Source organism: Styela clava, chromosome 7, assembly GCF_964204865.1.
Source record: "Styela clava chromosome 7, kaStyClav1.hap1.2, whole genome shotgun sequence".
NCBI classification, from domain to species: Eukaryota; Metazoa; Chordata; class Ascidiacea; order Stolidobranchia; family Styelidae; genus Styela; species Styela clava.
Genome location: NC_135256.1, coordinates 19,075,578 through 19,100,395, shown reverse-complemented (window position 1 = coordinate 19,100,395; position 24,818 = coordinate 19,075,578). Strand labels below are relative to the sequence as shown.

The 24,818-nt window shown below is 32.5% G+C and overlaps 1 protein-coding gene across 1 annotated transcript in view; it reads left to right on the top strand.

Annotated features, from left to right (window-relative positions):
- LOC120327953 (uncharacterized) overlaps positions 1-24,081 on the top strand; it is a 32,831-nt gene extending 8,750 nt beyond the window's left edge. The window contains exons 2-22 of the mRNA XM_078114686.1: positions 4,027-4,106; positions 4,986-5,003; positions 5,884-5,952; positions 6,160-6,228; positions 6,502-6,519; positions 7,765-8,319; positions 8,586-8,603; positions 8,707-8,724; positions 9,038-9,073; positions 10,159-10,200; positions 10,591-10,686; positions 11,680-11,811; positions 12,669-12,754; positions 13,193-13,348; positions 13,919-13,991; positions 14,327-14,464; positions 15,004-15,138; positions 16,380-16,519; positions 19,774-19,875; positions 21,239-21,292; positions 22,654-24,081. Of these exons, the coding sequence (XP_077970812.1) occupies positions 4,027-4,106; positions 4,986-5,003; positions 5,884-5,952; positions 6,160-6,228; positions 6,502-6,519; positions 7,765-8,319; positions 8,586-8,603; positions 8,707-8,724; positions 9,038-9,073; positions 10,159-10,200; positions 10,591-10,686; positions 11,680-11,811; positions 12,669-12,754; positions 13,193-13,348; positions 13,919-13,991; positions 14,327-14,464; positions 15,004-15,138; positions 16,380-16,519; positions 19,774-19,875; positions 21,239-21,292; positions 22,654-22,695 (2,077 nt within the window). The 3' untranslated portion in view covers positions 22,696-24,081. The remainder of the gene's footprint in view (positions 1-4,026; positions 4,107-4,985; positions 5,004-5,883; positions 5,953-6,159; positions 6,229-6,501; positions 6,520-7,764; positions 8,320-8,585; positions 8,604-8,706; positions 8,725-9,037; positions 9,074-10,158; positions 10,201-10,590; positions 10,687-11,679; positions 11,812-12,668; positions 12,755-13,192; positions 13,349-13,918; positions 13,992-14,326; positions 14,465-15,003; positions 15,139-16,379; positions 16,520-19,773; positions 19,876-21,238; positions 21,293-22,653) is intronic.
- The last annotated feature ends 737 nt before the right edge of the window (positions 24,082-24,818 follow it).

Genomic DNA, 24,818 nt, shown 5'->3' with positions numbered 1-24,818 from the left:
GTTTCGCGCTGTATTCAGTAAGTAGTAAGACCCGTCTGGGTAGTACTGTCAAACTAGTAATGATTAAATGTGAAATTAGGCGTTCTGTAGCTGTATGTCTGTATGTACAGATGTAAGTTAAAGCCTCACTATTGCACTCTGGAATATCGAATGCATACTACACTTAATTGGCGCCAAGTTCATGTAGAAAAATTACATTAGGCTACTCACTATTTTCAGATCTTCATGTTGATCACATCTCTGCATCTGCAGATCTGAAACAACCTACTGCTGTACTGACCTACCTAAATATAAAAGTTATTGTTTGCTCTGTGTTGTTTGCTATCAGTTAAGATATTGTACGTTTTGATCTGCTTGCCTGGCAGCTCAAAATCTCTAATTTTCAAATATTGGAAATCAAATTATTCCTAAATTCAAATTTTTTTATATCCGAATATATCGTATTTCTCGTTGTATAATACGCACGTCCACAGATAATACATATTTAATATTAATACGGTTTTGGTATGTTGTTTACGAGAATTTTTCAAACTTCCATGCATAATACATATATAAAAATTCAGTCCCTCTCTTGCATGTTTTTTTCGGGAAGCGTTTCAGGTATTCTGCTTTCCTGCCTTTTGTTAACTATTTATTTCTGTATTTAACTGTGAAATGTCTGCCAATCATGATGTGATGTTATTTGACATTAATGTATAGAAGTATAATGTAAAGTTATTTGTCTCTCCCCCTTAAGCTGACAAAGCTTCAAAATACGTCAGAACGTGTTTTTCAGACGTCGCACTTCGAAGAGGAACCGTCAGTTTGAGTGACATATGGTGATTTACGACTGTGAAGTTTTTCCGATTCGGTAAAACGAGAGAAACTGACCTGACAATGACAGCAATAAATGGATGTACAGCGTATTTTTATTACTTTTATTCAGTGTTCCCTCTAAGGTGTGCGCGTGTGCGCGCGCACACAGCTTTCAGAGGCTGCGCACACGCATAGATTTACTGCGCACAGACGTATTTCGATGTAATGTAACAATTTTCTCGGTTGGCAGGTTGAGAAAGTTTGTTGTTGGCCCACCCATTACCCGGTTAGAATGCCAAAATCTCTTCATTGGTTTTTGCACAAATATTAGCCATTTCCAAAAAAGTGCGCACACATCAAAATTTCTGCGCACACATACTACAATAAATTAGAGGGAACATTGCTTTTATTACACCGTTTTTCTGACGCTTGAGTTAATGAACTGTTTCGCCTTGATCAACTTTAAATTGTTGTTGAACTGGGTATGCTTCTATACAATCAAGCATGATCTGATTCTACCAGACTTTGCCACATAAAATTAGGAACTTAAGATTAATAAATGTGACAATTATAGCATAAAATGAGAAATAATATTTTTCAATATTTTCTAGACCAATGGATAATACGCACCCCCCTTATTTAGGAGACTGAATTTGACCATGAAAGTCAGAAAGTGCGTATTATACACGGAGCAATACGGTCATCAAATTGGAATTTATTCAATTCGTTTTGGACATCCCTATCTGCTGTGTCTATAAGCATCAAAATTAGAATGCCAAATTGAGAAGCCATACACAGTTTTTTTTAATTAAGTGACTCAACCACTGATCAAGAGTGTTTTGTTTTTTCTAGTATAATACAGTTCTTTTTTAATCTCTCTTGCATAAATGAGATCACCGCAGCACTGAATAATCAGCAAACCAAATTTATGACAGTATGATTGCCGTGTATCTGTATATTGTGAAAATTAATACCTGTATATCGCAGTACCGACAGAATACATTACTGTATTATACAATATTCAGAATAGTAGAACAGTTGTAATATTTGTACAATTGTAGACTATGCAACTGTCCTATATTTACTGCATTATGCCACAGTTCTTCGATTTCAATAAAACAAACACCTTATTTGTTTCTGAAACGAGGGCGTCTCTAATCTAAATTAATCGCGGTCGTCACATGATCAAAATTTTTCTGTTAAAAACTCTTGAATGCTACAGTAAAATTTTTTCTATTGGTAAATCCGATTATTTTTTTCCGAGGAATCCGATGTTGTTGTTTTAGATTGCACTTCCTTTCCGTTTATTGCGCAGTGCCGAATTGCAGATATGGAGGCCCAGACTGTCTCGTAAATGAGGGGCATTAGAGTAAATTAGCTCCATTGAACTTACTTGATTTTAATAAGTAGTCCAGACCAGGGCTACTCACTATTTTCACCAAAGGTCCGTTTACAAAACTTCAAAATTACTGGGGTCCGGACATCACAGACAATTTATTTTATTAAATAGACGAAACTTCAAATGCAATATTAAATTTAAGAATGACTCACAAATTTGAACACAAATGTCGAACATCGGTACCAGTACGACAAACTGTATAGCTATGTATTTATATTGTATCAAAATCATCTAAAACTATAAAACGATGCTTACGCTGCCAAAATAAACAAGCAGACGCGGTCAAAATTGAACGGTCGAAAGGTCCGGATTCGGACCGCTGTCCGCCAGTTGAGTAGCCCTGATTTAGACTAGTCTACAATAATTGTATATTTTTTCATTTTGTTTCAGTGTTTCATACACCTATCTGCCAATTGTTTCATACACCCATGTGCCCATGTTAGCATGTGGTATTTTATCCCCACGAACAGTTTGTCATCAGTCACTGTTTCAATCTGTAGTTTTTGTGTAATTTTTTATAAAAGGTACACTAATATTGGGTCTTCTTTCAAACTGAATTAGGATTATATTATTTATTGCCACAGCAGTTTGCTACTAACAATTGGATATATTTACATATCAAGAACAATTACAGTAATACCTATTTTTCTGGACCTAAAACTTTTACTGCGACCTAACAACTTACAGCATTATGATGCGTTATCTGCTGTTCGGATTGTGTTTGGTATTTTCGGTCCATTTCGTCAGATGTCAAAATATGACAGGTTTGAATTTTTTTATACCGTATCAGTAATCTTATTAATGAATCTGGTGCACAAGAAAGAAAAAAAATTAATTGGTATTAAGTATATCTTGAAATAGAGATAGCGACTGCCACATATTGTCATTGTGTAATATCTCCAATGAAGTACCATGCTATTTTTCTTTAGGGAAGTGTTCTGGGCTGTTTAGTATATAACATTTATTAGTTACCTTCTTTTCAGTAAATTAAATTTGATTAGTGTAGCTTCTTGATTATATATATGCTCCAGTGGAAAGATCCTATTTACAGTTCTGGTCGTTCATGATATCTACCGAATTTCATACCTGATAATCCAATATTATTAGGTGTACTAATAATATACTTTTTTGCGATTTGTACTGTTATTTGCAATTTCAATTTTAAGGATTGATTTTAACCTTGTTAACATGAAAGACTGATTTAGCTCTCATAATATTTTGTCAAAAATAGGATATATTTATGTTCTGTTATTTCCAAGTATTCATACACTCGTGTTGCGTCTACTAAACAAGGCTTGAATAACGATGAATTGAGAACGATAATAAAAAATTTAGATGATAGAGATACGCAGGATAATTCTAATGTCCGGTATACTTTTGGCCTGACTTCTGCTAGTATCAATATAAGATGCAATTGCAAATAATATTTTAGATGAACTTTAGAGAAATGTATCAAATGTGTTTAATTTACTGAATTGTTTTTACGTGTTTATTGATCTACCTTCTAATGTCACTAGTATAGTATGCTTGATAATTAAGAATATCTGTTTAGTAATAATTATATAGACTTTTTTTATATACTTTTTTTTTCTTTTTTTTTTTTCAGTACCTTTAAATGAAACTAGTATGTTAATTTCTTGATATTAATATTTATTCAGACTAAGTTAGAGACATATTTAATAATAAATATTTCTTGTTGAAGATAATAATGTTTTTGAAAGGCGATTTTATATTTTTCTTGGGTTCTCAGAGCCTGTATTAATGAATGTCAAACAGAATATGTTTACATTCCCTGTACCACTTTTGTAGCCATATATTTGAAAGTTTTTTAGTTGCTATAAATATAAAATTTATTTTGACACAGTTACGAATCCTTCAACTGCTTCCACTACTATATCTACAACAGCTGTTGGTAAGTTTTAGCATATGAAAAATTAAATATATAACTGATATTCTTATATATGATTTGTATTTCCATGCATCATTTCTGATTACTATATATTACAGTATTATTTATTAGTTCCTCATTGCAGTAAACCTATTAATAACTATGTAATGTTTCGATTTTACATTTACTCCAGTGGTGAGAATACCTATTTTCAGCCTTGGTCATCTATGACAGTGATTTTCAACCTGTTTTGAACACCGAAACACAAAATGACATTGGCGATTTTCAGGAATGATTGATATTGAACTAATATTTATTTCAGTTTTGGCATAGAATGGAAATAGCAAAAAGACCAATAGCTCAGGAACTTGAGTTGAAAAAAGACTATAAATTGTATTTCAAGATGACAAAAAGCTGAAGTATAAATAAAAATGTTTGAAACTCAGACGCTAAATATAACGCCGAAATACCAATGAGAAATATTTTATACTTGCTGTAATTGGCTAGAAATGGCTATGACATTTTATGTAATACATGCGCTTACTTCGATTAGAACAAATCGTTTATTCTGGCAGATATTGGCAAGAGGCAAGCACATAGCACATATTTTTCAACAGTTTCACTCGTCCATAATGATGAGAGTATTTTCAGAGTTCGCACAGTTGATTCCCATTATCTCACAACGCTCAAATTGAATCCAAATACATGATCTTTGGTCAAAATTTGTATTATTTTATCTCTTGAAATATGCCAATAAAAGGAAAAAACTAAAGCAACGTTTTGACATGGAACATCTGGAGGTCTTTCACGTAACACTAGTTGAAAATCACTGGTATATGATATGTAACAACATTTAAAGTCAACTTTTATTAGGATTTTGAAATACCTGTTTTTGGTTTTCACCATCTTCCAACGTGACCGGTATGTCAATTACTTGATATAGATACTTATTCAGAATATCTGTTCAATTATTCTGTTGATTTCTAAATCATTTTTTCCAGTGAAACTGGTATGTCAATTACTTGATATCAATTAGTATTCAGACTGTGTTCGAAACGTATTCAATAAATATTTCAAGTTGAAGATAGAATGTTTCCCAAAAAGCTATTTTATATTTCTTTTGGGTTCTCTAAGACAGTCACTAATGACCATCGAGCAGAATATGTTTACAGTGCCGGTACCATATTTGTAGCTATATGGATGACATGGGCAAACTATAGCCCGCGGGCAAAATCAGGCCTGTTGGGTAATTCAAACTGGCCCGCCTGATCCTGCCACAACCAAACTAAAACCAATTTTTGATGTTCCAGCTAAAAAATATATCGAGGAATTTGTTGAGACTGCAATCGAACCTAAATTTGACAGGAGGCTCATTGTTTTGTTTCCTTGTTGCTTTTCTAACACTAACACTGTAAATATTGTTCATAAAATGTAACTTTCCACGTCACACTTATTAAATGGCCCACCAGTCTAGGTGATCAAAATTTTTGGCCCTGTTCCAAAAAACTTGCCCACCCCTGCTATAGGGCCTATAGTTGAGAATTTCTTAGTCTTGATATTGTTTTTTTTGAACTATTTCATTTTGCCAATTTCTGGCAACATTGCATGTTCACTTCAGTTCATTGTTATCGTTTCACGCTTCATTCATTTGGGTTCTGCTTGTGCTTGCTTCTGAGGATTGCAGCACAGGTGTTGTGCAAGCTAATGTATATCTATGCTGATCGTATAATATAAGGTTGTATTATATGATATTAGTTAGTTTAACCCATAGTTGCTATAAATGTAATATTTATTTTCTCAGGCGTGGTCACGAATTCTACAAGTATTACAACCACACCTTTTCCCACTTCTGCAACCACACCAACTGTTGGTAAGTTTCAGCATATAAAAAGCTAAATATGCAATTGACATTCTTACACATATTGTATTGGGTTCTGCTTATGCTAGCTTCTGAGGATTGCAGCACAGGTGCTGTGCAAGCTATATATTATCTATTCTCATCGTATAATATAAGGTATTATATGATATTAGTCAGTTCAACACTTAGTTGCTATAAATGTAATATTTATTTTCTCAGGTGGGGTTACAAATTCCCCAAGTATTACGATCTCAACTGTTCCCCCTTCTACAACCACAACAACTGTTGGTAAGTTTCAGCATATAAAAAGTTGAACATACAACTGATTTTCTTAAAAAATTTGTATTGTCATGCATCACTACTGATTAATATATATTACAGTATTATTTATTAGCTGTCTCAGGTTCATTAAAATTTAATAACTTTAGTGTCTCGATCATTTATTTACTGCAGTGGCGAGAAAACATATTTCCAGTCTAGGTTGTTTATGATATGTAGGCTACCTATATTTATAGTGAATGATATTTTATTAGAACTTTAAAATACTCTTTTTGTTCTCAGCATCTTCCAACATAACCGGTATGTCTATTACTTGATATCAATAGTTATTGTTTGATAATTCTATTGACTTTTAAATAATATTTGCCAAATTTGGCACGCCATACGCTCAAACGTGGCACGCGAACAGTTTCGTGAAAAAAAATTATTTATGATATAGGCTACATTAAAATATCACATTTATATCAAAATCAGCAGTTTTTCAATTTATTAAATTGTTTCAATAAATAGACATTTGTTATTATGTATTATTATTGAAATTTGTTTGATGTCCATGCTTCCGAAAACAAACAATACAGTAAAACTAATCCCATACCCGACTTGGAATGGTAACCTGACGAGAGGCCGGGGTTCGCCATATGGATAAGCCGTCTTATCGGCTTTCCTCTCCCCCGGGATAAATATGTAAATCCTATCCTATGTGTGTCTTACGGGAGTTCATTTACAAAGGTTGTTTCCCCGAGCATCGACTTCCTTTTTTAATCGTGACATTGGCCAATCAGCAAGGTGCAAAAAGTGACGCTCAGACATTTTTGTCGCACAGACAGATTTTGAGGCTTGTTGCTAAACATTACCTCGTTTTCGCGTTTTTGAATTCTATTCGTTAGTTTTCAGTTGTTTCAGATATGTAAATATAAATAAAATATTTCAATGATCACTTTGTCTTCTTAGGAGTTTCAGTTTAATTGCAGTAATCAAAAATTAGTGTAGATATATATAGCTGTGATAGAATAGGCTAAAATTCTTTATCGGTATTTAAAAAAAAACAGATTGTTGAATGCAATGAATCAGAATGATGGCTTGAAACAAGTATCCCATTTTACAGGCGCCAACTCGCGTAACCACTCTTAAAATAAGCACCGACAATTTTGCAATGGTAAAGTATAGGAAGAATTTTACAGTCAAGAGGTCGGGGAAAGGTCCATACCAACGATTGTGCGTGGCACGCGACAAGATTATTTTGAATTTGAAAAATTTGGCACGTGTTCTCATTTGAGTTGTGCACCCCTGATTTAATATACTTTAGTTTTTGTTTTCAGTAGCCTACCCTCTTATTCAGATTGTGTTTGATAATTGAGACATAATTTTATATTAAGTTGAAGATAGAATTGTTTCCCCAAAAACCTTTTTTATATTTTTCTTGGGTTTCTTGGGGCTGTTGTTAATGACCATCGAGCAGAATATGTTCACATTCCTTGTACCACCTTTGTAACTATATATTTGAGAATTTCTTAGTTACCATAATTATAAAATTTATCTTTTCAGATAAGGTTACGAATCCTACAAGTAATACAACCACAACTGCTCCCGCTCCTACACCCACAACGACTGCTCTCGCTCCTACACCCACAATGACTGCTCCTGCTCCTACACCCACAATGACTGATCCCACTCCTACACCCACAATGACTGATCCCACTCCTACACCCACAATGACTGATCCCACTCCTACACCCACAATGACTGATCCCACTCCTACACCCACAATGACTGATCCCACTCCTACACCCACAATGACTGATCCCACTCCTACACCCCCAATGACTGCTCCCATTCCTACACCCACAATGACTGATCCCACTCCTACACCCACAATGACTGATCCCACTCCTACACCCACAATGACTGATCCCACTCCTACACCCACAATGACTGATCCCACTCCTACACCCCCAATGACTGCTCCCATTCCTACACCCACAATGACTGATCCCACTCCTACACCCACAATGACTGATCCCACTCCTACACCCACAACGACTGCTCCTGCTCCTACACCAAGAACAACTGCTCCCAATTCTACAACCACACCGTCTGTTAGTAAGTTTCAGCATATAAAAAGTTGAATGTGCAATTGATTTTCTTAAATACTTTGTATCGTCATGCATTATTTCCGAATAAGATACATTACAGTATTATTTATTAGTTACCTCACATTCATTAAATTTAATAACTATAGTGTTTTGAGTATAAATTTCCTCCAGTTACCAGTAAACCTATTTCCAGTCTTGGTCGTCTATGATATGTACCAACCTTTATAGATAACCTTTTATTAGGATTTTAAAATACCTATTTTTTGTTCTCAGCATCCTCCAACGTAACAGGTATGTCAATTAGCCTACTTGATATGAATAGGTATTCAGAATATCTATTTATTAATTCAATTGTCTTTTATATACTTTTGAAATAAATTTTTTTTTTTTCCAGTAACTTCCAATGACACTGGTATGTCAATTACTTGATAATAATAATTAATCTTCCAACATAATTAACTCAATAATTAATTAGAATATCTCTTATAATTTTAATATGATTTATTTTGTGTGTTTTCCGAAAGACTATTTTATATTTTTCATGGGCTCTCTGTTACTGTTGTTTATGACCATAAACAGAATATAATTCCATTGCCGATGCCACTTTTGCAACCATTTGCCGTCTACTGTTCCACCAAGTGTCTGAAAGTCGGTGGTTTCAAAACGTCTTCTGATGTCGGCACCAATTTCATCATTGTTATTTGTGTAAAACTTTATTGTTTTAGATGGGGTTACGACACCCGCAACTACATCCACTGTTGGTAAGTACAGATAATTACCACATTTCTCTGCGTATAATACACACTTTCGTTGTCAAATTTAGTCTCACAAATATGGGGGTGCCTATTATACATTGGTTTACAAAATATCAAAAAATATTAATTCTCTTTTTATGCTTTAACTGGCTAATAATTGTCACATTTATTAATCTTAAGTTCTTAATTTTATGGGGCAAAGTCTGTTTGAATCAGATCATGCTTGATTCGGTAGAAGCATACCCAGTTCATCAACAATTTAGTGTTGATAAAGGCCCAGAAAAAATGATGTGATAAAAACAGGCTGTACTTCCTTAACTGCTGTCATTGTCTGGTCTGTTTCTCTCCGTTTCGCCGAATCAGCAAAACTTTACCCTAATAAATCACCATATGAGTGGCCTACCGCTTTCTGGCTTCTCTTTGAAGTGCAGTGTCTGAAAACAGTTCTGATATCCAGCCTTGTCAGCTTTTAAAGGGGAAGAGACAAATAAGTTTACAAGAAACTTTAATGTCAAAAAACATCACATCACGATTGGCAGATGTTTCACAGGCAAATACATAAAACATATTACCAGATATATATAGTTAACAAAAGGCAAGCAGACAGAATGCCTGAAACGTCCAGAGAAAACACCTACAAGGCAAGAGAGGACGGAATTTCGATATGCGTATTATGTATTGAGTTTGGAAAATTCTCATTAAAAATGTACTAAAACCTAGATGTGTATTTATACACGGAGAAATACGGTAATATGTACAAATGATGTACTTCAATAATTTGTATACCATACATCATTTTTTATTAATCTATATTACAGTATTATTTGTCAGCTACCTCAGGTTTTTAAATTTCAATAACTTTTGTATCTTAAATAGGAATAACATAATATTTTTCCACAAAATAGCAAGTTTATTTGTGAGCTTTCCTTAGATCATACAAATGTTTCCCATAAGGCTATTGTATATATTTTTTCTGGTCGGTTTTTGTTTATGACCATCGAGCAGAATATTTTTACCTTGCCAATACTACTTTTGTTGCCGTATATTTTTGATTTTCTTCGTTAATATAAATATAAAATTTATCTTTTCAGATGACATTACAACAACCACTCCTACACCCACACCTACTGTTGGTATGTTTCAGCGTAGAAAAATTTGTATGTAGGCCTACAACTGACATACTTACATAATTATAAAGACTTATTGGTATGCATCATTTCTGATTTTGATTTTCATGTTTATTATGCTATGTTGTTCTTTAGCATTTATATTGTAGGTGTCCAGAAAATTTCATTGGTGATTTTATATTCCCAGAAATTCAACCCAGAAAATTAAAAAAACATAATAGCCTATAGTTCAAATATTCATTAAATAAAAAGTTTTTTAATGGAGGTTAAGGTCAGCGACAAAGAGATATTTTTTGGGTGTGAAGGTGAGAAAACGTCTCATAGAAATATGCCATACCCCCATCAACTTAAACATTTTACATTCATAGTTACACTTATTTACGGTACCATTTTTAGATCCATGTGCAGGACAATGCAACCTTGGTCAAGAATGTGGCAGTGATTGTGAATGCGTAAATGGCTATGTTAAATCATTGAGCAGTGTGTGTGCAAGTGGGTAAATAATTCATATCATTTACAATGTTGAATTTTCTGTGCTCCCGTAGTATGTGTTAGTGTACCAGGTTAGGGTTAGGCCATAATTTTATTCCGATTTTCCTTTTTATTACGATTTCGAGGACTGTCAAAGTTAGCCAAGTGATTATAGCCCCTGCCCATAAGTTTTCAGTCCCTTTTCACAACTTGCTGTATAATATAGGTGAACAAATCAGTTACATATATATCGGTACACATAATTCTGGAGCGCCAAATTTTCTGTTATATACTGCTATAGGGATTCCGTCCATAACTAAAAATCAGTATAGTATTGAAAACAAGTTTCTCCCAAGTATTGCTGCAGCAATTTTTCGTTGTATTCAACAGTTTCAGATGACTCATATAACTTAAGTCCACATTAAATGCTAATTACAGTTCTAAGTATTTTTAGTGTTTCAGTTTACATAGCTGATCTGGGCAATCACATGTATTTCGTGTACTTTTTTAATATTTAAGTTGAGTTGTGCTTGTCTTGCTAATGAAAATGAAACAAAATATGGTTACAGTTTAATACTACATACAAATTTATTTTGTGAGACATATCTTTAAAACAGGGGCATTCAGGAAGCCCTGGTTATAGGCATAAACTAATTCTGGAAAGTAGCAGTATATAAGTTTTGCATTGTTAACATAATTATGTCTTGTATACGATATACTGGGCCTCAGCATCTTCTGAGATAATTAAGTCTTGACTTCATTTTTCCAGAACTTGGTAGTTACACTAATGTTACTACTATATTGCATCGTTAAATAGCCCTTCAATTTTGGAATTTTAATTTTTGTCAGATTGTATTCAAAAAAGTTATATTATGTTATTGATGGGACTTTTCTATCATTCAAATATTAACAACTTTGTTTCTATTTAGTTTGATTGGTAATTTTTTGCCTTTTTTTCAAATTCAACTGTGTTAGAAGGGCCAAGATATTTCACTGGTTGCTAAATTTTAACAGAACCATGCAATCCGGCCTATGCCTGGTGCTATGAAGGAGTTGAATGTCAACCTAGTGAGAATAACATGGGATACGAATGTGTTGGTTGTCCACCTGCATATTATGAAAACGAAGAAGGAGATTGTCTTCAAGGTAGAATGTCCATTTTATTCATTGTGATTTGTGAATATGAACTGCAAATTTGTTTGCTCAAAATCCCTTTCGAAATTATTTATGTTTGATACTTCAACTATTTTATGGAACAATTTTGAATTATCAGTTTTATAAAAATTACCTAACCTAGAGCAATTGAATCTTACTGTATGACCAAAAAAGATATAAACTTCTAAAAACTGTAAGGACAGAGAAACAATCAAATCAATGTATATTCCTATGCATTTTCAAATTCAAATTCATTTAATATAAATGTTGAATATATTCCAATCCTGCTGTTGAAAATAACCCATCTCAAAACATATCCATCTTCTACATTTGAAAGTGATGTTTTAAAACAGGGGTGTGTAACCTGCAGCCCAAATGCGGCCCACAAGGAAAAAAGTGCAATCCGCGGAGAAGTGCCAATTTTGAATTGTCTGTGGCCCGCAAAACGAGTTTTTAATTTAGTTTAATTTGACATGCGTAAACAATTCCAATCCTTTTGCGTTGCGAAGGTTACACCTGAGCCCAATAATTATATATGTTTATGACATTAGAATGCCCAAAATTTTTTCCCATCAATACTACTAAGCCTATGTTATTAAATAAGGGTGCGACCTGTGGTTTCACCCAGTTATTTGTATCTAGCCCTCTTGTATTATAAGTTGCACACCTCTGCTTTAGAATTTATACAATTATTTACAATGTATATAGCCCCACTTGTAATTCCATATATTGTTATATAAGGAGAGTTTTGTCAACTAATCGAACCATGCTGATTTAAAATCTGTAAATTGATCACAACTTTTATAACTGCTTCTTCATTCATGTTTCCTCTGTAATTTTCTGCACAGGAAAAACATTTGGTGGGGAGATAACGTTTGAGAATGATTTTGACGAAACAGACCAAGAACAAACAAAGAAGGATGTTGAAGATATTGTATGTATTTGTTTGATTATTCATTCTAATTTTTTCTTTCAATCTAATCAATGAGTTAATATACAATATCATACACTGCAATATCAATTTGACTTGATGAAATACTTTGTAACATTTTTGTTTATTGATAGGCCTATAGATTTTTTAGAATGGTTTAACAAGCAGGACTGTCAGAGTTCGGCATGTTTTCATTTGAGTCAGAGCCAGGGTTGTATTTGCAAACTTTTCGGGGTTGACACTCAGTCTGAGTCAAATTCTGAATTACCTGTCGATGGCGATAAAAAAGTCAAAATTATCAATTAATACACTCATTTAGACACTATTAAGTTCACTAATCTTTCTTAACAGTTTATTAAAAAAGGCTTGCATATGCCAAAGTTTTTATTATTGAAATTTTATTTTCTCAAAGTTTATAAAGTTTTTTTTTTTCTGCTATAGCTTAATGGCATATATAATGAATCGGAATCATTTGTAAAATCTGTTGTTTCAAATGTTCGGAAGGGTAGTATTATTGCAACATATGACTTAATTTATAAAGATGATGAAAGCGTCACTGATGAAACTGTTCAAAGATCCTTCGAGAGCCAAACGAATGTGAGTTTAGCTGTTATTTTATTACATTTATAGGGTGTTCACATTAATGTAATGGTAATTGAGAAAGTTATTAATATTAGCTGAGGTTTCTGTTCTAAAGTTGAATGTGTATGCAAAATTTTGCTTTAAATTTAACTAGGTGTTGGGATACTCATATGTTTTTAAGAAGGTCTATTTAACCACTGATCAAAGCATTACTCATATGTTTTTAAGAAGGTCTATTTAACCACTGATCAAAGCATTATTTGTAAATTAAGTAGCGCAAGACATTAAACTTTTTCCAGGCAATTATACCTCCTAAAGCTCCTATGGTATTGTTATCGTTATTCTAATCAAGGTACACTTTAAGTTCTAAAGGTCGTGGACATTCATAATCCCAAATTTCAAATAGTTATATTAAAGTTACTTGTTTTTTAGGGTTATTAAATACCATACTACTAAAATTTTTCTTGTTTTCCTTCTGAAAAAGGCCGGCTCCTCGTCTATCTCTCACTTAACAAAAACCCAATGAATGAGTACAAAGTATATTCCAGCTTGTAGTCATACTAATTAGTTTTATGTTGTTCACAGTGTTCAGCTGGAAATACCGTCAACAATACAGACTATGCTATAAACTGTACAGGATCATTGAATACTGTGATTAGTATGTTATAAAGGCATTTATTTGTTTTTATCGTTTTCTTCAAATATCAATTTTCCTGAAAAATAAAAAAAAACGTTAATATTACTAAATCTCCGAACCTGTTTTCCTGATGCATTATGCACCATCATATTTCTATAGAGTTTTATAGCTCTTGCACCTCAGTGGTCGTCCAACAATCTGAGAGTAAATTTTATTGTTAAAAAACTTCGTTTTGGCATTAATTTACAAGCTCAAATTGAGACGAACTAAATTCTTTGGACATAATCACTTTCAATATCATAGCATATCATAAAATTGAATAAACCCGATTTTATATAGGTATATATATTTCTCAGTTCCAGGACAGGCATGTAAAAGTGCAGGATATTGTGATTTGAGTACCACTAACTGTGAGGATACCAATGGTCGATATTACTGTAGATGTAAGGATGATACTTTTGCTAAAGTGACCCCGACGGCTCAAGAATGCTTCAGTAAGTTGATTTATGTAATGTTTACATTATTTTTTGTTGGAAATGAACTGACCAGTGGTATAATCAAGTTGTTGTTAGTGTTGTAAAATAATCTTTTATATTTGCAACTAATGGAAAAATTGATAAAATTCCTGTGCTTGAAAGTGGAAGAAGTCAGTAGAAGGATATTACTTTTAGTATTTTTTAATTAGCAGAATGTTTGGTTAGGGGCTCCCGTAGTGTGTGTACCAGGATAGGGTTAGGCCATAATTTTATACAGATTTTCCTTATTTTAGTTCTATTACAAGTCGTGGAATTTCTGTGTTAGCCACGGTAATATACCCTACTCCCTACTCATAGGTTTCAGTCCATTTGCACAACTAGATGCAAAATAGGCGAACAAAATTAATTAGATCCATATTGTTAGACACACTTTTGAAGCGCCGAATCTTTTACCCTAATAAATTCACCTTAGTGATAGGACAATACTGATCATTGGCATATTATCTGTCTTCATCTATCCTAACGAAATTGCCTTATTTGTTTTTATTATTATTCAGAAATACCTTGTATGAGTTCTAGTGATTGCAACGACCCTTTTGGTACATGTAAAAATGGAACAGACAACAGCGCTGACGTCCTTCAACATTATTGTTCGTGTATGTGGGGATTTGCAGGCAGTGATTGTTCAGATCGTAAGTGAAGATTTATGAATTTAATAAACAAAGTGATTAGGATGAATACAATGTTCTTTTGTCATTTGACTATTATTGATGAATTAAACTAGAGATCCCACAGGTTTGCCAATGTTAAATAATTCATTACTCTTGAAGTATTATGAATTAATATTTTTGAATACACTTAATTGATTAGGTTCACAAAATCCAATTCAATAAATTATGGTGTATTCACAAAGAGTGATATTCTGTGTACACAATAAGTTGGATAAGTTTTTTTTTATTGGATGATATTTTGTTATCTCTATCAGAAATGAAATCAAATAAGCCTGTTTTGGTGGTCTGAACATCAAATATTAATTTTACCGATTTTTCAGATGTTACCTTTTGATTTTTTCTCAGATTGAGAATTCTCTAGATCAGGGCTACTCAACTATATTTGCTCAAGGTCTGTCTGTATAAAAAAAATTGAAAATTCCTGGGGTCTGGTCTTGCCAGAAAATGTGTTTCAGACTGCGCCTAACTATATTTTAGTGACTCTATTTTGGTTAAAAAGATAAGGAAACGCAAATTGTGGAAAACTGAGTAACCGCAAAATATTCCACATCCTTTTACATATGCAAAGTTAAATTGAGACAATCCTCCAAAATGAAAATAAAATCAGACGCGGTCCGAATTGAATACTTAAAAGGTACGGATTCGGACCGCGTCCCGTCAGTTGAGTAGCCCTACTCTAGATTATATATGCATGCGTAATTTTGAATTTATTCCAGAATTTTTTTTTATCTCTGAGGTTTTGTGTTTTTTTTACAAATAATAAGTATCTTCGAAATTGCACCGAAACCTATACCAGTAAAATTGAATATTTTAAATAAGTAAAAACTAACATATAATGGTATTTTTTATATCTATTGGAAGTTTATTTTATTTTTCTTATCATGAACATAACAAAAATGTACTGGTATATTGAGTGAGATCTTCAATATTTTTTCGGTCAAAATATTTTGAGGCAATTTTAACATAGTATTACTAGTTTAGACCAGGCATGGGTATAGTTTACAATTTTTTGTTTCCGATACATTTGATAATATTTTCAAATTTCAAATTATTTTAAGTCAAATTACTTAGACAACCCGTACAATTTGAGGAGTTGTGATAAAAATAAAAAGTATATAGAATATTATCATGATAACGGTTCACAAATGTCAGGAAAATTTTCCTTTACAAGTTTCATTTACTATCTTGTATTTGCATCATAGCTTGGATGTTTGTATTCACTGTATCAACTTCTGCACTGGGCTTAATCTTGATTATAGTAGTGACTGTCTGTATATGCAACTCAACGAAATCCAAATCTAAAAATAAGAAGGGAGAAATGCATGATGACATGAATTTGAAGGTAATTTTTTATTTTTTTTATTCGCAGTACACAGTCTTTAAAATTTTACATTATATGCTAACAATGTTGACTATTGTATTTTTCTCATACAATACACCTTTTGGCGCACCAGAAGTGTGTGTACCAATATGGAGGTGACTAATTTTGTTCACCTACTTTACATCAAGTTGTGTAACAGGACTGAAATCTATGGGAGTATTAATTCACTTGGTTAACAAAGATAGTCCCCGAACTTGTAGTAGAACTAAAATATGGAAAATCGGAATAAAATTATGGTCTAACCCTAAACTGGTACCCTCCTTTTTATGTCGCAATTTCAGTATAAAATTTCATCATCCTGATTATAATTTAATGACAGCAGGCAAGAAGTAGGAAAATTAAATACTCTTGACTGAATTACAATAGTCATCAGCACATATAGTATTTGTTGGTCAACCTCCAGGCTAAAGCAACTATCTTAAAGTTAATAAAATTCATCAACAGACAAATTGAAACCCAAATTCTCCGGATATCATTCTGATTTTGTTGTATTCCTACAGCTCTTTATGATAATACTTAGTGTAGCAAAACTAACCAATTTATTCTTAAACAGATCACTAGAAATGATGAAAACAGAATTTACATCAATTTATTATTCATTTACCATATTTGTAAATTGAAATCACTATTGGCAAATCTATAATCAACATGTCTACTCTCTACCCAGGGATAAATATAAAAATCATGTTCAATTACAGAAGTGTTATTGGTCTTTCAAATCGAATTTGAAAATCTGTTAATTTGATTTGTTCATAATTTTTTCAACTATGGCTCAAGTGTTATTTCATTTTAGCTAGGGACTGTCAAAATGTCAGGATGCATGGTCAAATGGAATGTGTACGAAATCGAAGTATTCTTTCCTATATATATATATGAAATATAAATAACTCAATGTTTAACAAGTTAATAATTTACTTCTTGTTTTGTCATAGTCATTCAACCTTTGATCACGCAATTGATTTATATCGGATATTTACCTAAGCAATATGTACTGAAATCAGTAATTTGAGAAATTTAATTAAGATTTGTATTTTATTACATGATTTCAAATGTTTTACAATTTCAGATTTCATCTTTTATACTACAGAGTAGACACAGTATCTGTATTTACAAAAAATTTACGAAAATTCAAATTTGTATGCACAATGTAAAGGGAATTACCACACCCAGTTTGAATTATGATGCCTCATAGATATTATGTTTGTTGTGTTGTGTGTCATTCATTCCTGACACACAGGCTATGCGTCTTTGTCATGTAGGGATGGTTAAGCGAATCATAGTTCGTCAAATAATACGTCACTGTCATATAAAGTTGCTATAAAAGTATCTCACTCATAAAACATTTTACCATCTATTTAGTCGGTTTCAATTGTTCGCATAATATGTCATGCAGCAAACAATTGACCCAGGGTTACTAATAACGGTCCTTAGGTCTACTTAGTTTTTCTCTTACGAATCCTGATTTTTCTCGTTTTTGAAACGTTTAGAGATTTTCGTTATATCCGACAAGTTGAAAATATATTGTTTATCGTCATTGTCGCGTTTTTGCTTTCAAAGACAAAAGTCTAGACGAATTGGCATAATTTGCTTTTTTACGTCTTGTAATAATACATTAATACAGAGGCACCCAAACTTTTTAAAAACCCAGCAACGCATCTACTTTCATACTATTTGTAATACAAATCATGAACAAAGCGTGAATGAAATTTGACTTCTTATAGCCAGTCATACCTTATTTCAAGCATTAATTGAAAAAATTGGTCAGTTTTGGGCAGATGACGAATAATTTTTTAGTCCATGGATTGATGTTTCGTGATGGACACAAAATGATTTTAGTTTGGGAACAACTGCATTAAGAATTATTGCAGGAAGAAAATAGATTTTGTGTCCACTGTCTGAAAACAATGAGGCAATGCTGTCAACGTTAGTTTTTTAAACTACTCACTCAGTGCTTGTACTTTAATGCTTCATAATGTTAGATTTGCAGTAAATGAATAATGTGGAATATGAGCTGAGGTACCAGCCAAACATGTTATACTATTTCACTGTGAAAAATAACATTTTCTCTAAGCCATTTTGTGTTTGGATTACCAATGACTGTTTGAATTGGGAGATATGTCAAATTTATCTGTCTGTATTAACCAAATATCCTAGTTTGTATTTGTATTGACAGTGAATATAGTCTGTGGTGCAGACAGTTTCGCTTTGCTGAAATTAATTAATGTTTTTATTTGAGAACCTCTTCTAGGATATTAAAATATTCAACCATCTTCTCAATTAATCATTCAGAATCTCAAAACAAACATAGCAAACTTTACCTCTGGCGCCCAACCTGAGGTTGATGAAAATTTCAACCCCGGGCTTCATACATCCAAGGAAATCAAATTTTGATAAACAGGATTAGTCATATCGTATATGCTCGTTTTACCGCCAGATCTTGATTAGGGGCCCGTTTGAATAGTGAACAGAACATAAAAATAACTAAGGGCTGGTGCTTGAATACCCGCCCGATGTAAAAGCTGATTTTTCAGTGGTAGAAAACAATAGGAAATAAGAAGCGCTTTTGTCACAGCGCTGTTGAATTTTGAGCGCTTGTAGATAACACTCATGCCTCAGGTGTCCAATTACATAACAGATACCATTGATTACGTAACACCGTGGTTCTCAAACTGGGCGTCGCGACTCCCAAGTGCGTCGTTTCAATATTGATGGGGCGTCGCAAAACTTTTTTTCTTTTGCGGATTTGTACCTGCGGTGCGTAGGAAAAGTCAAAATTTTCGTTATTCTCGTTTAAATCGTATTTGAGAACTGAAAATGACAATATATTAATTATTGTAACGATCGATCTTATCCATATGTGAAACAACAAGCGCCCGTGTTTGAATAAGGGCGGGTTTAAATAAGGGCCCGGTTAGTGAGTTTGGGTAAAAAAATATGAGCCCGGGCTACAAAACGAGCAAATACGATATGTAAACTTTCGACTGTCAAAAATGCGTAGTCAACTTATTTTCATTTCAATTTTTGAGTTGTTTAGAAAATTTTGAGAATCCAACAAAAATTATGAAATTCCAACTTTGCCTCAGGGCGATTCGCAAATCCGATCTACACGAAAAAATGCCAATATTTTTCAATTTAAGAGTGTTGGCCTAATTGTGCTGGGAAATTTGATCCACCTAAAGTTTATCAGAAGATATTATGATATCTTTTTTTTTCAGAATCCTTTCGTTGACTTCCAGCCTGGATTGGTTCGAGCTAAAGTACCAGCGAATATGTACAGTGTTTCAGATACATTCGATATGGGAGAAACAAATGGAGGGGTAAGACTTTTTTTCTGTCAGTTTTATTCTTCTTTTATTAAGTTTTTTTTTCAAAATTTAAAGCAACTAGAATTGTTAGCACTTATGAAATTAGCGGCATAGAACTGCTATAATACAGTATGTCAAAACAATTTCTAACTCCTTGGTTAATATTTACAATGACTTTGGATATTTAATTAGCGTCCTCCGTGTCAAACACCTTTCGCAAACAAATACTTCTTGGCATATTGTGGAGAAATATATCTTAATAATTACGTAACACACTCAACTTTATTTGTATTTTTTCAAATACTTAATACTCAGCATCAATGTGTATTTGAATGCGTCGATAACGTTATCTGAATTATGACATCAGAGAGGGTACTCGTGCTCTTCAACACGCTCTTACTTTTTTTTCTATTATTTCAAATATACATTGTTTTTCGTTTTGAGTACCATCAAGTTAGCTTATATTTTTTTCAAGCATGGTCATGTATTGAGTCATTTTTTATCATTTATCTTTACTTGTCCAGTTGTGGAATGGAAATCCCTTAATTGGCCTCCCTAGGAGGTTATTATTATTTACAATGGAATTGACTTTATGAAAATGTATGTAAACACACTATGACGCAGATGCTATTTATTTGAAATCTTTTTCGAAAAAGACTTTTGCTAATGAGGTTTTCATCAAAAATGATTTTGATAGAAAATGTTCTTGAAAACTGCTGGATACTTTTTAATGGTATTTAAATGAAACACTGTTAGTGACTCTTTTATGCTATTTCATTTTTATCTTTTTCATTAGTACTTTATTATGGATATATAAATATTTTGAAATATGATTGTCTTATGAATATATGAAATGGTAAAATTACTCATTGGCTTGCACATCCAAAGCGCAAGTAATCACTTAATAATAAGAGCAATGTATAAATTTATAATTGTGAAAAATTTGTGAAAGTTTCTGGACCATTGAATTTTTATGATACTAGCATGTCATTGTTGAATGTTTGGTTGCTAAATTGAACAACTCCTAACTTTTTTTTTTCAATTTTGAATTTGTTTATTGCAACATTTTTGATTGGTTAGTGGGTACATTCCATCTCGCTTGCTAGACTTTTCATAATATTTTTATGATTCTTTTATTTTCAAATTACAATCCATTCTCAGAAAAATATTTCATTTTGAAAATCAGAATATTGACTATTTATGGCCTGGCCAAACTTGATCGAGGTTAAATATAGGTGATTAAACCATTATACAGTAATGTGCTATTAATATCCTGGAATTCCATTGCACGTCGCAATGCTCCTATCTCCCTTTTTGAAAGTTTAGTTTGGGTGTGCCCTTTTTATAGCTAATGCAAACATTTGTTATTTAACAGAGGCAGTCTCATACCAATAACGCCTACAGTCATGCTTATGACGAAGTGAGTCCGGTATGTACGACTGTGTTGTGTATTTGTTGAAGGCAGGTCTGTGACGTGCATTGTCATAAAATGAGCGATCTTTGAGCTGCAAAATATATTTGTGTTGCATCACTATAATATTGTGTAGTCAACTTTGTTTGAGCGATAATTTCAAGTTCAAAATATTTTTCATTGGTATTTTCTGACTTAAGGCCATAGGCCGAAAATAGAAACGTGACATTACCAATGTAAAAATGTATAAATTATAAATTTTGCGAATCATGATCACCTATCAGATCCTAAGGATAAAGATAATAACAACTTAGTTTTTTTGAACACATTAATAATTTACTATTTTTTCAGTTATTAAACAAAATAAAGGCTGATTGTCATGGTTGGCAATAATCCCCTAGAATCACCTTGATCCATTTTATAGAATACATACGCAATATTAATTATACCTAGTGACATTATGACGTATAGTTTGTATTGTGTTATTTGTAATAGCCAAACTAACGAATGAAATAAAATGGAATCCTCTAACTTTTGCTCTATTTAAATAATCCACAATGCATGGATGGTGAAATGAATCTCAAATCAATTTGATATTATATATTTATGATATTATTGGTTATCTATGATGACATAACAATATTAGATAGGCCTACTCCAGAAGTATGTGCACCAAGATGGCGGAAACCGAAATGTTGTATGTGTAGCAGGTTAGGGTTAGGCCATAATTCTAGGTACAAATACTACCGGAGTCACTTGGCTTGTCACAGAACTCGTAATAGAACTAAAATATAGAAAATTGGAATAAAATTATGGTCTAACCCTAACCTGGTACACATACTATGTTCAGGTGTCCGCCATCTTGGTTCACATACTATGGGAGCGTCCAATATTATATGGGTAGAGTAAATCTAACGAATTCGAACAAAAAATCTGATTGAAGATCAACAACAATATAATATGTTATCTGACTTTGTCGTCTTTGTGGCCAAGTGGTTACAAATTTCGCAAACTGAACAAAAGTTGCTAGCGTGAAACTGCAGTCAAAAATACATAAATGGTGGGCAATGATCATCAAACATCTATATCAGGGGTGTGCAACCTTCATTAATACAGGAGGGCCAGATACAAATAACTACTAGATGAAATCGGGAGCCGCCATCTTGTTTGACATAGGCTTTCTAGTAGTTGCCACACAAAAATTTTGGTTATTGATCTTATGATATGTGTTGTTTGCGAATTCGCACAAGCTAGCTGTTAGGGCATTGTAACGTAATTGGCACATCTCTGTGGACCACACAATTTTTCCTTGTCCGCTGGTTGCACACCCCTGATCTAAATGAATTCAATACTTGAAATAATAATATTTCTCTTTACAGAAAAATGCTAACGGACAAGGTGGTGGTGCAGATTACTTCTAAGTCTTCTCACAGAGTCCTCCATTGTTGTTTTGGAACTTTTAAAAAACTTTTTTTACTTTATTTTGTACATTTAAATGCTCACTGTAATTAATCATACCATTGTGTTGTGAGGTGCATTACTGTCTTGCATCTGTTTTTCAGCAATTAAATAGTAGTTTGAATAGGTTGCCAGCTTTTTGTTTTGTCGATATATAAGCTTTTGATTCCTCGCCTTATGTCAAAGTTTACGTTTTTCATTACAAAAATAAATTATGTTTTTATGTAATGCAAAATTTTTAATGATATCTATTGCTTCTTGAGGGACCGTTTTTCCTGCTTTGTCTTGAACGGTATTTAGCTCCAGTGCCTATCTTTGAAAATATTTATCATATGTGTGGATTTGAGTGAAAAAAATTGATTCTAATCATGACGGAACCACATTTTTTATAATGTTACAATGGAAAAATAAAGTGAAACATACGTCTCTTTAGATTGATAGAAAAAGTCAATTCCACTCACAACTATTGATTTACAAAATATCCACTGGCCCCAAAGTAAATTTGAATTAATTCTGTTTTTGGTGATGTAAAGGATGGACATAATTTCAACTAAGAACGCTTTACATTAGAATATTTTTCTTCTGGCAGGTTAAAACTTTTGACTCAAACTCTCGAAAGCCTTTGTTAGAATTTATTTTTTTCTAGTTTTTCGTCCACTCAGATTTTTATTCTTAACAACAACAGTATTGTTCAGCTGAGTAGTACTTACTGTGGTATTTATTAACTGATGAATCGAAAATAATTGGAAACTACACTTACAATGAAACTTGTTTATTTCGCTTTTTGAAATAGTGGACAATGTTGATAAGTTCGATACAAGGCTTAAATCCATTTTTTATAGTAAAGTCAGAAAAAATCGATTATCATATAGAATTCACCGATGTTTTGTTTCACATTTGTTAAAACAAAAAATACATGCTGTAATATCATATTTCTGTAAAGTGATTTTTTTTAATTAAACTATTTTTGATTAACTTCCATTCTGCTGGAATTACAACCTCAATTCTTTTGATTCGTCTTAACTTTATTGGTGTTGGTTTTCTGTATGTTTGAATTTATGTCGGTGTTGTTAAACACTATCAAAGCACTAAAGAGCAACAATGATAGCAAGTGTTTAATTCTATAGATGCTTTAATGTTACTCTGGTATTCAATTCATAATATTTTTTGTCATTTTTTTTCTAATCCATTGATGCTTTCAGTATATCAATCTTGTAACTGCTTTTATGATATGGTGCTAAAATGCTTTTTTGAAATTGATGTAACATCTAAGTGTGGCCGGATATTCTCACAACACTAAAAGATAACCATCAATTTGGATTTTTTGTCTTATTTGTGGCTTATCTTTATTGCCAAGTACTTTTTTTTCAAATTTTCACGAACCAATCAAAGCACATTATTTTTATTCTGCTAATAATCACAAAATATATAATTATATACTTCAATCAATCACTTACTATTTCAAATCCATGATTTATAAATAAATTCTAATTATTTTTGTAATTCAAGTTGCAATTCCATGTACTGTTTGTAGAGTACTGTGATATTTTCATAATTTTTTTAGATACCGTATTATTAATTTGATGAACACAAATGTTCCTTTTTTTAGTTGTTATGTTCCACATATTATTGTATATTGATAATTGACCAATAGCAATGCTTTTAAATGCATCTTTTTTGTAGTTGTTTTCGCTTTTGCTTTCCATTTTTATATAGGGTTGTACATGTTAGTCTGATTATGTATAAGAAATTCACATCCAAATTGTGTTTTTTACAAGTAGCTTTAGGTTTAAATACATCCGAAAATAATCAGATTAAAATTTGAAATTTAGGATACACAAAGAGTTTTTATTTTTCTGAAAGTGTGTAGTTTTTGCAAAAAAGTACGATTTCGAACAAATTTGCTTGTGTAAAATACAATGATACCTAAAATACTCGAAATCCCTATTTTATAATATCAACCTAAACTCCATTCTAAATTCGACCTCCCTTATCCCGTACATCCCAAAGTTCTTCATTTTTCCTGTGATTCTTGCTACCTTTAATTTATTCTTGATTGTCACCTCAACAAGCAATTATCTTTTTT